The sequence below is a fragment of the Piliocolobus tephrosceles genome, chromosome 18, assembly GCF_002776525.5.
Source record: "Piliocolobus tephrosceles isolate RC106 chromosome 18, ASM277652v3, whole genome shotgun sequence".
NCBI classification, from domain to species: Eukaryota; Metazoa; Chordata; class Mammalia; order Primates; family Cercopithecidae; genus Piliocolobus; species Piliocolobus tephrosceles.
The window spans coordinates 57,891,683-57,904,595 of record NC_045451.1 but is presented as its reverse complement, the minus strand read 5'-3'; the positions used below and the strand labels follow the sequence as shown (position 1 = coordinate 57,904,595).

At 42.3% G+C, this 12,913-nt stretch overlaps 1 protein-coding gene across 4 annotated transcripts in view; it reads right to left on the bottom strand.

Moving 5' to 3' along the window:
- Positions 1-22: 22 nt before the first annotated feature.
- The window catches only part of OSBPL1A (oxysterol binding protein like 1A), a 231,032-nt gene continuing 218,141 nt past the window's right edge, over positions 23-12,913 (bottom strand). For all 4 annotated transcript variants that reach the window (XM_023207765.2, XM_026456023.2, XM_023207766.1 and 1 more), the window contains 7 exons: positions 10,527-10,634; positions 9,551-9,640; positions 8,429-8,555; positions 5,331-5,447; positions 4,582-4,705; positions 3,018-3,108; positions 23-1,249 (listed from right to left, as the gene is read on the bottom strand). In XM_023207765.2, the coding sequence (XP_023063533.1) occupies positions 1,147-1,249; positions 3,018-3,108; positions 4,582-4,705; positions 5,331-5,447; positions 8,429-8,555; positions 9,551-9,640; positions 10,527-10,634 (760 nt within the window). In that variant the 3' untranslated portion in view covers positions 23-1,146. The remainder of the gene's footprint in view (positions 1,250-3,017; positions 3,109-4,581; positions 4,706-5,330; positions 5,448-8,428; positions 8,556-9,550; positions 9,641-10,526; positions 10,635-12,913) is intronic.

Here is a 12,913-nt window from a genome sequence, read left to right as displayed (position 1 = left end):
GAAATTTTAAAAGAAACCACACTTTTGGGGAACATTCTAAAGCCTTTATTTAGCATCAGGTAGATTATTTCATTATAACACTTGTTAACTTCAAGACAGCAATTAAAATCATGTACTGGCAGCTACCTAAGGCCCCTGGGAGCAATATCTCAGTCTGGGGTTTGGGTGGATAAATACTATAAGATTTAAGATTAATGTGCCCCAATTAAAGGGGCAAAACTACTGTACAGTAGGTCTCCACACATATTTTAAGTACACAAGTACCTTGCAAACTTGAAATGCACAAGACCTCCTTTTATATAGTTTGATAATTACATGAGTGCAACTTAATTTCTCTAGCGGCATTTGCCACTGGAAGTGGAAGCATTTAACGAGGTTTGTCATTATGTAATGGTGATTAAAATCTATATTTCTAGGGCATTTTTGTGAATTGCTAGATTTTATACGTATTTTCAATTCAAATGTAAACAAACATTTTAATGATACTGCAGAAAACTGTAAAAGTAAATTCAGAGCACTAAGTAAATACTTTTCCAGTTTAATTCTTTAGAATTTTCAAATCAGAAATATCTATTCTGAATATTCAGGCATTTTTTTCTTCTTGGAAGATGGAAGGGGTAAAATTGGGAGGATTAGTATGAATAAAAGCCATCTTATCAATGGAGTCTTTATAAAATGACATAACCTCTACATTTGAGCAATAAACATTGTATAGGATGAGAGTTCTAAATATGTCAAAGGTTACATCTAAAACATTCAAGCATGACAGCATAAAAATATTCAAAATAACTTGATTTGGGATTACTATATAGTTCCATAAAGCTAAAGTTACATTTAGGTATAAACCTTCAGTAAATATGGCAACAGCAACCATAAAAAGCATATTCCCCAGCAGTTTTCTCTTACCTCTATATAAAATAGTATTCCAAATAAGTACATTTTATAGCAAAATTATGCATCTTTCCTAAGACTTTCATCACCAGTATCACCTTATACCCTGCTTTTGTTGGGGGTGAAATGCAATTATGTATGTTTTTTCTTTTTTTCTTTTTTTTAAAGATAAGTAGAAACCAAGGGAAAAAAATTTAAAAACATAGGTTTAAGACTTATTTGTAGATTAGCCAAACACCCTGACTTGTGTGCATTTTAATAAATGTCAGGCAAATTGAAGTAATTTCTGTCCCAGTAGCTGCCAGAGTAAATCCAGTCCTGTGCTCCATTGTAGGGATTAGGACCTTGATGGAACCATCTGTTAAAAGAAAAAGGACAAGATTTACAGGGGAAACTGGAAAATCACAGGCTGTTTCTTCACTAGCTTGCAGTATTTTTCTATTGCAGCGGCTCATTCTGTGAGGGATTTCTAAAGAGATGCCGAAGTGATGCTGTTTTTCTGCTTAGGTAGGGAACAGGTCTGTGGAATAATACTCCAAAAGGGGTGATGATACTATGCAAAAGGAATATGGATTTCCCACCAGGATCTAGCAAGCTACTTGACCCAAGCAGGGTCTTCTAATAGGTTGGTTCGAAACAACGTATTTGTCTAACAGGTTCACCCTCTAGCCCGGGTGTTATTTTCCACAGCAAGGCATTCTTTTAAGCAGTTGGGAGCAAATTAGAATACGGAAATTAACATTGACAGCACACCCACAGCAGTATGTATGTAAGGCACCTGGGTCAGTGTAAATGCCCTTCACACTTTTTTTTTTTTTTTGAGACGGAGTTTTGCTTGTTCCCAGGCTGGAGTGCAATGGTGCGATCTCAGCTCACCACAACCTCTGCCTCCCAGGTGAAAGCGATTCTCCTGCCTCAGCCTCCCAAGTAGCTGGGATTACAGGCATGCACCACCACACCCTGCTAATTTTGTATTTTTAGTAGAGACAGGGTTTCTCCATGTTGGTCAGACTGGTCTCAGACTCCTGACCTTGAGATCCGCCCACCTTGGCCTCCCGAAGTGCTAGGATTACAGGTGTGAGCCACTGCGCCTGGCCTCTAACTCTTAAAGCTCCGTTTTACAGATGAGAAGCTGAATGTCTAAGCAGTTAAATAACTTGCCCAACCTCGTAACTGATGGCAAATTTAGGCTTAATGTTAAAGACCATGATTTTTCTGATATACCATGCTACACATAATCCAAAAGACATGAAGAGACATTTCTGAAGACATACAAATAGCCAACAGGATATGAGAAAATGCTCCACATCACTAATTAGGAGGGAAACATGAATAAAACCCACAAGATTATTATCTTACACAAGTTAGGATGGCAATTATTAAAAAGAAAAAACATGCTGGCAAGGATGCAAAAAAAAAGCAAGCTCATACACTGGTATTGAGAATATAAATTGGTAGAACCACTATGGAAAACAGTATGGAGATTTTTATGTTTTTTTTTGTTTGTTTTTTTGAGACAGAGTCTTGCTCTGTTGCCTAGGCTGGAATACAGTGGCACGATCTCGGCTCACTGCAAACTCCGCCTCCCGGGTTCACGCCATTCTCCTGCCTCAGCTTCCTGAGTAGCTGGGACTACAGGCACCCGCCACACGCCCAGCTACTTTTTGTATTTTTTTAATAGAGACGGGGTTTCACCATGTTAGCCAGGATGGTCTCTATCTCCTGACCTCGTGATCTGCCCGCCTCGGCCTCCCAAAGTGCTGGGATTACAGGTGTGGGCCACTGCGCCTGGTCAGAGATTTCTTAAAAAAACTTAACTACCATAGGATCCGGCACTCCCACTGCTGGGTATCCAAAGGAAAGGAAGTCAATGTATCGAAGGGATACCTGCATCCCTGTTTAGGACAACACGATTCACAATAACAAAGATACGGAATTAACCTGTGTCCATTAATGGATGAATGGATAGAAGTCAGTGGAAATAACTTTTTTTCAGGCCTGGGACAACTCGGCAGGGTTTGTGTTAGATAGGCCCTTGCTCTGGGGTCAGTGTCTGGCATCCCTGCCTCGTCCCATACAGCAGCCTGCCTGAGGCCTCAGCCACGTCCCCTGACTCAGGCACGCACCTCGTCTTCCAGTCCTCTTCTGACTTGGACCTGTTTTTGCGGGCTGCTCTTTGTTTTTCCTCAAGTCGTTTTTTTTCTTCACTAGCTTGATCTAAAATAAGAACATCAATACAAACCATTAACACTCTACATAGAGGATGCCAGGCACAGTATTAAGCACAAGAACTTCACAAAAGAACCATCTACACGTTCTCCCTTTTATTAGAACACAAATACCAGAGTCAAATATCAAGCAAAAATTGTAACAGATACCTGGGCTAGTAAGAGACAGAGCTGGTATCACAGACGCAGCATCTCTTTGACAGCCTATGCTCTTAACAACCTTGCCAAGAACAACCTGCTTATTCTTAAGGCCAAAACAACTGTGTTAAAATTCTTCAATGAAAATTTGGGTGTAAAAACTAAATAAACGTGAAATTATTCTAAATTCTTAGTGAGACCTCACAGAGCTCCTTCAGATGCCATTCTTCAGAAATTTAAACAGTCTTCCAAAATACTGTTGCAGTGTCTCACTTTTTCTCCACTGTGGCACTGTGACATGTTAGATGGGATGGCTGTATCATAAAAGGCCATGTGGTGATTCTATCATAAGAGGCTGCCTGGTGTGGGAGAGGATATTTAGCAGCATCCCTGGCCTGCAGGCGCCAGTAGTACCTCCTAAGAAGTAACAGTCGAAGTCTTCAGACTTTGCTACATGTCTTCTTGGGGGGGAAATGCCCCCCTTTTGAGAATCACTGGATTGGAAGAAATTTATAAGATAAAAATGGGCTGGATGCAGTGGGCTCACACCGGTAATCCCAGCACTTTGGGAGTCTGAGGCAGGTGGATCACCTGAGGTCAGGAGGTCTGAGACCAGCGTGGCCAACATGGGGAAACCCCATTTCTACTAAAAATACAAAAATCAGCCATGTGTGGTGGCGCGTGCCTATAATCCCAGTTACTCAGGAGGCTGAGGCACAAGAATAGATTGAACCCAGAAGGTGGAGGCTGCAGTGAGCCGAGACTGTGCCACTGCACTCCAGCCTGGGAAACAGAGCAAGACTCTGTATAAAAAAAGAAAAAAAAAAAGGTTGTAATTGATACCCCATTTACCCTGATGTGATTATTACATATTGTATGCCTGTATCAAAATATCACACATACTACATAAGTATATACACCTACTTATACCAACACACAAAAACATTTAAGTTATAATTAACCAAGGGGAGGCCACACTCTCCTCTGAGGCTGACAAGGTGCTATGTAAATTCTGAAGCAGACAGTGACTTAATTAGTCAGAAAATGCCTGTGGCCATCTCTAGTATATTAAATTCTCAGGGGAGTATTACCACAATAATATGAGCTAATAAGGTCTGCCCAGATTTCCAAATTTAAAATCAAAGTTACTGAATTTAAATTGAATGTTAACTCAAACTTAATCTCTAAGAGAGACTAAAAATGCTAGTACCCCAATGATGCTAACAATCACCAAGAAAATGCTAGTACCCCAGTGATGCTAACAATCACCAGGAATAAAAGAAAGCATCATCCCCCGAGAAACGAGTCTTCACTGGCTAGTTACCTATCTCTCCGTTTTCCATGGCTCTAATGTCAGGCCGTAACCTGCAGTCTGTTTTGGGAATCACACTCTCCATGTCTTTGTCTACTTCATTCAAAACCATTGCAAAACTAGTAAAATTATACATCTGAAAAGAAGCAAGAGGATGAAATTAACATACGCCAAGGCATAATGCAAAATGAAACGTCCTGAAAGTAGAAGAGGGTTGACTCGACAATGACCCCCTCCCTTTCGTGGTAACAATGGTCCGTCTTTCTCAGATCACACATATCGAAATGTTTTCACCCAAATCTGCACCATCTGTGGGTATCTGTCTCAAAAAAAATCTCAAAGCAGGCTTTGCAGAATAAATATCCTCTATCATGATCAACTTTAAATAGAACTCTAAGCAAAAGCCAACATTCTTTTATCTTCATTAAAATCATTCCTTGCTGGGTCTGGAGGGCTGGTACTGACTAGGCTGCACCAGCTTGTATTTAATCAGGACAAGTTTTACCGCTAAGTAGCTATTAAGCCCCAGTGAAGCCCTAACCCAACACATCTTCCCAGCCGGATGCCAGAGGGATGGACAGCGTGATGCACTTATGATGCACTGAGCTCGGGCAAGAAGGGAGCACCCGGGAGTCAGTGGGGGCTCAGGATGCCAACCTGCCTGTCTCCATGCTGCCTGGGCTGACCCTGCACATGCCAGGAAAGAGCGCCACAATGCTGAACACAGACAGTGAGGCCACAGCCAGCAAGCCCAGTCTCACCTGGGCAGAATTCGGAGGCCGTGGGGCTATTCGCCATAGAAGAACGCTCCCAGGGATAATGAGTACACTTTCCGAATCCGGCACTGGCATTTCATCCGACTCCTCAGAGGTGCTCATCTAGAAAAACCAACCAATGAACCAAATTTCAGTACAAAGTTTTAAGATATAGTCAAGCACCACATAATGATATTTCAGTCAACAACAGACTGTACATATGATGGCAGTCCCCTAAGGTTATAGCAGAGCATGTACAGAAATCTGCTATATGGCATTTGATATTGGCATTGCAGATCAAGTAAGGGAAATGACTGATACTCAGTAACAGTGTTGGGACTTTTGGCTTTCCACATGAAAAAAGAGATAAAAATACATACACGATCTAAGTTTGTGTAAGTACACTGTATGAGGTTCGCACAGTGATGAAATCACCTAATGATTTCTTAGAACATATCCCTGTCCTTAGGAAAATATATACACACTTGCAAATTGTAAACTATCGTTTACTGCACACCACTAGAATGTAAACTACATGAGGGCAGGGACACTGTGACTTTCTAATTCTTATATCCTTACTTTGAACAGTGTGGGAAGCCAATGGATACCTGCTGAATGCCCGAGTGGGTGCTGAGAGTCTCACAAGCTTTGTGTGTTGTGCCACTTAGTGTTACCCACATTTAAGTCATTATCATCACCACGCTTTCCTATAGGGTTTTATGTTTTTAAGGCTGTTTCCTTTTTAAAGACAAAATAATTCATTTGACTATTTATTTTTAATATTTTGGAGATAGGGTCTTGCTGTGTTGCCCAGGCTGAAGTACAGTGGTACAATCACAGCTCACTGTAACCTAAAACTCCTGGGTTCAAGTGAGTTTCCTGCCTCAGTCTCCCGAGTAGCTGGGATTACAGGTATGTGCCACCACACCCAGCTAATTTTTTAAAAATGTTTTTATAGAGATGAGGGGGGGTCTCATCATGCTGCCCAGGCTGGTCTTGAACTCCTGGCTTCAAGCAATCCTCCTGCGTCAGCCTCCCAAAGCATCATTTGAGTATCTACTAAGGAACTTCTGGAGGCCCAGCCACTGGGGTGTTAGAGAAGCACCGTCACTACCTGACTTCTGTGGAGCCCACACACTAGAGAGGAACAATCGGAGAACAACAAAAGGTTACACTCTTGGGGAAGTCAACTCAATTTATCAATGGCACCAAACCAGGAAGGATCCCGAATGCATCTGATGAAAAGACAATTTTTCATTAGATGAAACACAGGGAGCCAGCGTTTCCTCGGGCTCCCCTCCCCGCGGCCCCAGCTATGCTACTGTTCTATGTATGTGGTCTTTATGCAACAACGCCTCGAGGAGAGGTCACGACTGCTTTTTAGACATATGGAATGTAGGCTCTGGAAGGGTAAGTCATAGTCCCAGCATCACACAGTGAACAAATCTAGAACTACTGGCTGAGACACATTCAGTGAATATACAGTTTACAAAATAGCACAGAGGTGACAACGCTAATGACACAAACTTCCCGCAGTGTCTGTGTTCAGGAACGTCAGAAATCCGTGGTAGGCAGATGACAGGAACACAGGAGCGAGAGAGGCCAGAAAAGCAGTGGATGTGTGGGAATACCTGCTCTCTCCAAGAGGAAAAAAAAACACTTTGTCCCAGACTGACCGGGAATTTAGGGAATATCAGGAATGTTCTCTGGAATTTCACCAACATTCTTGGCCATCCCCACTCTGTGAAGAGCCGGGAGGCAAGCGTGCTGTGGAGATCGTCTTTGTCAAGGAGCTGCAGCCGAGGAGTTTGTGTCGGGGGTCCCAGAACCCCGGACATGCTCTTCTCAGCCCTGTCAGTTTCCTGCTGGCTGTGGAGCAGTCAGTGCCCAGTTCCCGTGGGCAGGAACACGGGATGCAAAGAGGGAAGCAGAACTGTGCACACACAGCTGACGGGAAACAAAGAAAGAAAGAAACAGCCCCAGCCACAGGAAAGCAGAATGCTCCGGCCATTTAATAAACCTCTTTTCACTTTGGGAGCAAGGCTAACTCTGTCTCAAAAGAAAGTCACTCATAAATACACCTTCTGCTTTGGAGGGATCTTAGGGCTTCCTGAACTTTCGCATGCATAAGAAACGTTAAAGAGCCCCAGGTCTGAGGTGCAGCTGGGCCGCCTGCATTTCTAATGAGCTCACAGATGCTGCTCAAGATGCCAGTCTGAGGAAGTACTTTTGGCAGAAATGACTTTATCAGTCTTTACTATGAGCAGATACTATTCTGAGCCCATTAGTGTTTGTTAACTCATTTAAGAGGTAGGTGCCATTATGGTGCCCGTGTTACAAATGAAGGCACTGAGGCAGAGAGATGAGAAATCCGGGCTTGCACTGCTCATCAGCGGTGGGGCTGAGATTCTAACCCAGAGTTTGCGCTTGGAACCATTATCTTGGTTACTGGAAAGGAATCCGTCCTCAAACAGATATTTCCTGTGCAAAGAGGTACAGTCCTCGAGCAGTTATGCCTGGAGGGAAGGGGCAGGAGTTTGCCAACCACTGGAGCCTGCCTGGGACCACGCGACAAGAAGCCTTGTGCCTCCCCTACTGGGATTTTACTGTCCCACAAAGAAAGTTTAGTAAGAAGAGGACAACAGCCCAGGGATAACCCCTTTCACTACGACAGTCTTAACTTCAGTAATTTCACGATAAGGAACAAGGCAACAAAACTGATAAGCATGAAAATGTCAGAGAGAATTTTGGAGGAAATTTTAAACCTTCAACAATTTCAACTTTCTATGCACATAAACAGGAGGAAAAGAAAATTTCTTTCATTAAGATGAACTCCAACATTCCAAAGCTATGTGAATTAAAGCAAAGTTCCACATATAACTGCTCCACAGTTAAAAAACTGATATGTGTCCATATCCTATACAAGCCTATGCCGAGTACTTGTTAAAGCGAATGTCTGATCATTAAAAAGAGGAAAGTGACATGCATGAGCAACAAGGAAGAAGAAAGTCAAATTGTGACCCCAGAGCAGGCCAACTCCAAAAGGATTAGTACACACTGAAGAATCCAGTGATTCCTTTGATACCACCTGGCAGGATGTTCACCTGTTTGCTGTTCTTCTTCTCTTCTGTATTTTTCTTATCATTTTTTTTGTAAGCATCAAACGTGGCAGGGTCAACACTGTATAAACATTCAGTCCACTTCCCATAGAGGGCACAGAGCTTCTTTTTGCTGGCAAGAAAAACTGATGTTTAGTTAACAAACCAGTGTTTGTTTTTTTAAAGCTGACAGCACCTGGTATTTCCAGATGGTCTCCCATCCAAGTCCTAAACCAGCCTGACCCTGCTTAGCTTCCAAGAGCAGATGAGACCAGGCGTGTTCAGGGTGGCATGGCCACAGACTGTTTTGCTACAGTTGAATATTACTATAAAGGTGTGTACGAATCAGATTTTCTATTTTGTGTGTGCGTGTGTGTGTGAGAGACAGAGACAGGGTCTCACTCTGTCACTCAGGCTGGAGTACAGTGGTGTAATCATGGCTCACTGTAGCCTCAACCTCCTAGGCTCAAGGGTTCCTCCCACCTCAGCCTCCAGAGTAACTGGGTCCACAGGCATGCACCACCACGCCTGCCTAATTAAAAAAATGTTTTTTGTAGAGACAGGGTCTCACTATGTTATCCAGGCTGGTCTCGAACTGGCTGAATCAGTCCTCCCCACTCAGCCTCCCAAAGTGCTGGGAATACAGGCATGAGCCACTGTGCGCAACCAAATCAGGTTCTTTAATGAAACAAACTTCCTTGCAGAAGAAAGATTTTTCAACTTATTAGAATGCTTGTTTCCTAGGTTATGGCAATGTTTTTTGTGTTTTTTTTTTTAGATGGAGTCTCGCTGTCACCTGGGCTGGAGTGTGGTGGCATGATCTCAGCTCACTGCAACCTCCACCTCCCAGGTTCAAGCAATTCTCCTGCCTCAGCCTCCCAAGTAGCTGGGATTACAGGTGCCCACCACCATGCTCGGCTAATTTTTTTGTATTTTTAGTAGAGATGGGGTTTCACTATGTTGGCCAGGCTGGTCTTGAACCTGACCTCATGATCTGCCCACCTCAGCCTCCCAAAGTGCTGGGATTACAGGCGTGAGCCACTGTGCCCAGCCAACAATATTTTAATACCGACATTTTATCTAGTGAACAAAATCTATACTATTCAACATTTAAAATGGAAATTTTACCTTTTATCTTGAATGTAGCCTTCAACTTTGTGTAATTCCTTACCAAAAAGGCCACATGGCTTAAAATTCAACACACATTTGTCCCCAGTCCTATAAAGAAAATATTAAGTTCAGATTATCATTTATTACCAAAGCAGCAGTAGAGAAAAATAACTGTGATAACTTTTCTAGCAGCAGCTACTGTTGACGGATTTTCTCTGTGTGCCAGCTCCACACTAAGGTGATAATGATTAATCCTCCACTGGTAATCTTCCCACCGTAAAGAAAAGGTATGTGAGGTGCAGAAAGAATACGTGACTTGCCTAAGGTCACAAAGCAGAATGGGAGCCCACCTCTTTCTAGTAACTCCTACGCCCCGTCTCTGTGGCCCTCACTAGACAAAGGAAGCAAAATGAGCTGAGATCGGAATTAAGGTTCACAGAAGCTGGGGAAGCTGGGTTCACCGAGTCTTCCTTAATCAGAGACTTTAATGAACCCTCTTTATTAAATAAATGGGTTTCCAGTCATTCAACAGTTACATTGCCTGATTTCTTTTCTTTTTTTTTTTTTTTTTAATGAGATGGAGTCTTGCTCTGTCGCCCAGGCTAGAGTGCAGTGGCACAATCTTGGCTCATTGCAACCTCCGCCTCCTGGGTTCAAGCAATTCTCCTCCCTCAGCCTCCCGAGTAGCTGGGATTACAGGTGCCCGCTACTACACCCGGCTACTTTTTAAATTTTTAGTAGAGACAGGGTTTCGCCATCTTTGCCAGACTGGTCTTGAACTCCTGACCTTGTGATCCACCTGCCTCGGCCTCCCAAAGTGCTAGAATTACAGGCATGAGCCACCGCGCCCAACCTATATTGCATGATTCTTAAATTTCCATCAGCCTGTTCTAGAGCTTTTCTTTAAAGACAAACAAAACCAAGAAAACTGAAGTCCACTAAAACTGCTTGATGAAAACTGAAGGAATGGATGAAGTACCCCAAGGTGCCTTACTTGTGGTTTATGATTTCCACATTGCCGTACTGTTCGATCCACAGTTTACCCACAATGATATTATGCACACAGCAGGTGGGATTTGTCCAGGTATATGCCTCATTGTGTCTAAAAAACAAAACCAAACCCAGAAAAATAAGTGAGAGGTATCACTTTGTTTAAAAAGTGCACTTGCTCCAAATGCCGTTACTCAGAATAACAAACCAGGCTGCTTGAGGTAACTAAGTTCTAAGACTTTAAAAATTCTATTGATGTTAACTCACCATAAAATTGAGATCATTTGCCCATTCTTGTTTCTTGAAAGGAAGTAACAACTTAAGAAAAAATTCTATACTTCCACCAAACTCCAAATAAACTATGTACATAATCATTTCAGGCATTCAAAAGTGTCATGAAACATTAAAAAAAGCTGGAGTAGAAACAGAAAATAAAAAGTCTATTCAGCGCTTTCTAGAGAAAGTACCCTCCAGCTCACCAAAGGAAAAAACTCATCTATGTGAATAAACTCCCGATATTTTATAATCCTATATACCCCGAGGAATAGAAATCATTCTACTATAAAGATACACACACGTGAATGTTCACTGCAGCACTGTTCACAATAGCAAAGACATGGAATCAACCTAAATGCCCACCAATGATAGACTGGATAAAGAAAATGTGGCACGCATACACCATGGAATACTATGCAGCCATAAAAAAGAACAAGTTCATGTCTTTTCCGGGAATATGGAGGAGCTGGAGGCCATTATCCTTAGCAAACTAACACAGGAACAGAAAACCAAATACCACATGTTCTCATGTATAAGTGGGAGCTAAATGATGTGAACTCAAGGACACAACGACGGGATGAACAGACACAGGAGCCTACCTCAGGATGGAGGTTGGGAGGAGGGAAAGGATTAGAAAAAATAACTATTGGGTACTAGGCTTAGTACCTGGGTGATGAAATAATCTGTACAACAAACTCCCGTGACAATAGTTTCCCAACAGAAAAAACCCACACATGTACCCCTAAACCTAAGATAAAAGTTAAAAAAAAAGTTTTATTATTATTATTTTTATTTTTTGAGACAGAGTCTCGCTCTGTCACCCAGACGGGAGTGCAGTGGTGCAATCTTGGCTCATTGCAACCTTCACCTCCTGGGTTCAAGCGATTCTCCTGCCTTAGCCTCCTAAGCAGCTGGGACTACAGGCGCCTGCCACCATGCCTGGCTAATTTTTGTATTTTTAGTAGAGACGGGGTTTCACCATGTTGGCCAGGCTGGTCTTGAACTCCTGACCTCAGGTGATCCACCTGCCTCGGCCTCCAAAAGTGCTGGGATTACAGGCATGAGCCACCACTGCACCTTCATATATTCGTCCTTAGATATGTGTTTTTTAATTTACATAAGGTAAAGCTCATTTTTGTTGGTACTCAGGTCGATGCTTGTACAGATCTGTGTAACCACCACCAACACAATCAGATTCGTAAACAACTCCTCCACCCACAAACACTTCGCTCATGCTTCTCCTGGTAGTCAAATCTCTCTCCACTCCCAATCCCTGGATCTCCAACTCATTCCTTATCCCCAACAACTGATCTGTTCTCCATTGCAATAGTTTTTCCCTTTCCAGACATCATACAAATGTAGATTACCTTTTGAGATTAGCATCTTCAATTTGTATAATGCACCTGAAATTCATCTGTCTTGTTCTACGTATCAGTCTTTGCGCTGAGTAGGATTCCGCTGTATGGATGTACCACCGTTTCTGTGACCATTCACCCACTGAAGGGCAGGTGGGCTGTTTCCAGTTTTTGGTGGTGATGAATAATGCTACTATAAACATTTGTATACAGCTTTTGGGATGAAAGTCAGTTTCCATTTCTCTAAGGTAAATACCTAGGAGTAGTATTGCTGAGTCATGTGATAAACATAAGGTTAACTATATAAGAAACTGCCAAACGGTTCTCCAGAGTGGCTCTACCATTTTACATTCCAACACCAACAATACACAGGTTGAACATTCCAAATTCGAAACTTGGAAATCTGAAATGCTCCAAAATTGGAAACTTTTTGAGCATTGACATGACACTCAAAGGAAATGCTCACTGGAGCATTTCAGATTTTGGAATTTTGGATTTGAGATGCTAAACTGGTAGGTATACTGCAAATATTCCAAAACCTGAAAATATTCCAAATCCAAAACACTTCTGGTTTATTTTTACAAAGGGATATTCAACCTGTATGAGATTTCTAGCTCTTCCACATCCTTGTCAGCACTTGGGATTGTCAATGTTTACAATTATTTTGATTTTAGACATTGTAATAGGTTACAGCTATCTCATTGTGGTTTCAACTTTGTAGTTCTGTAATAACGGATGCTGTTGAACATCTTTTTACATT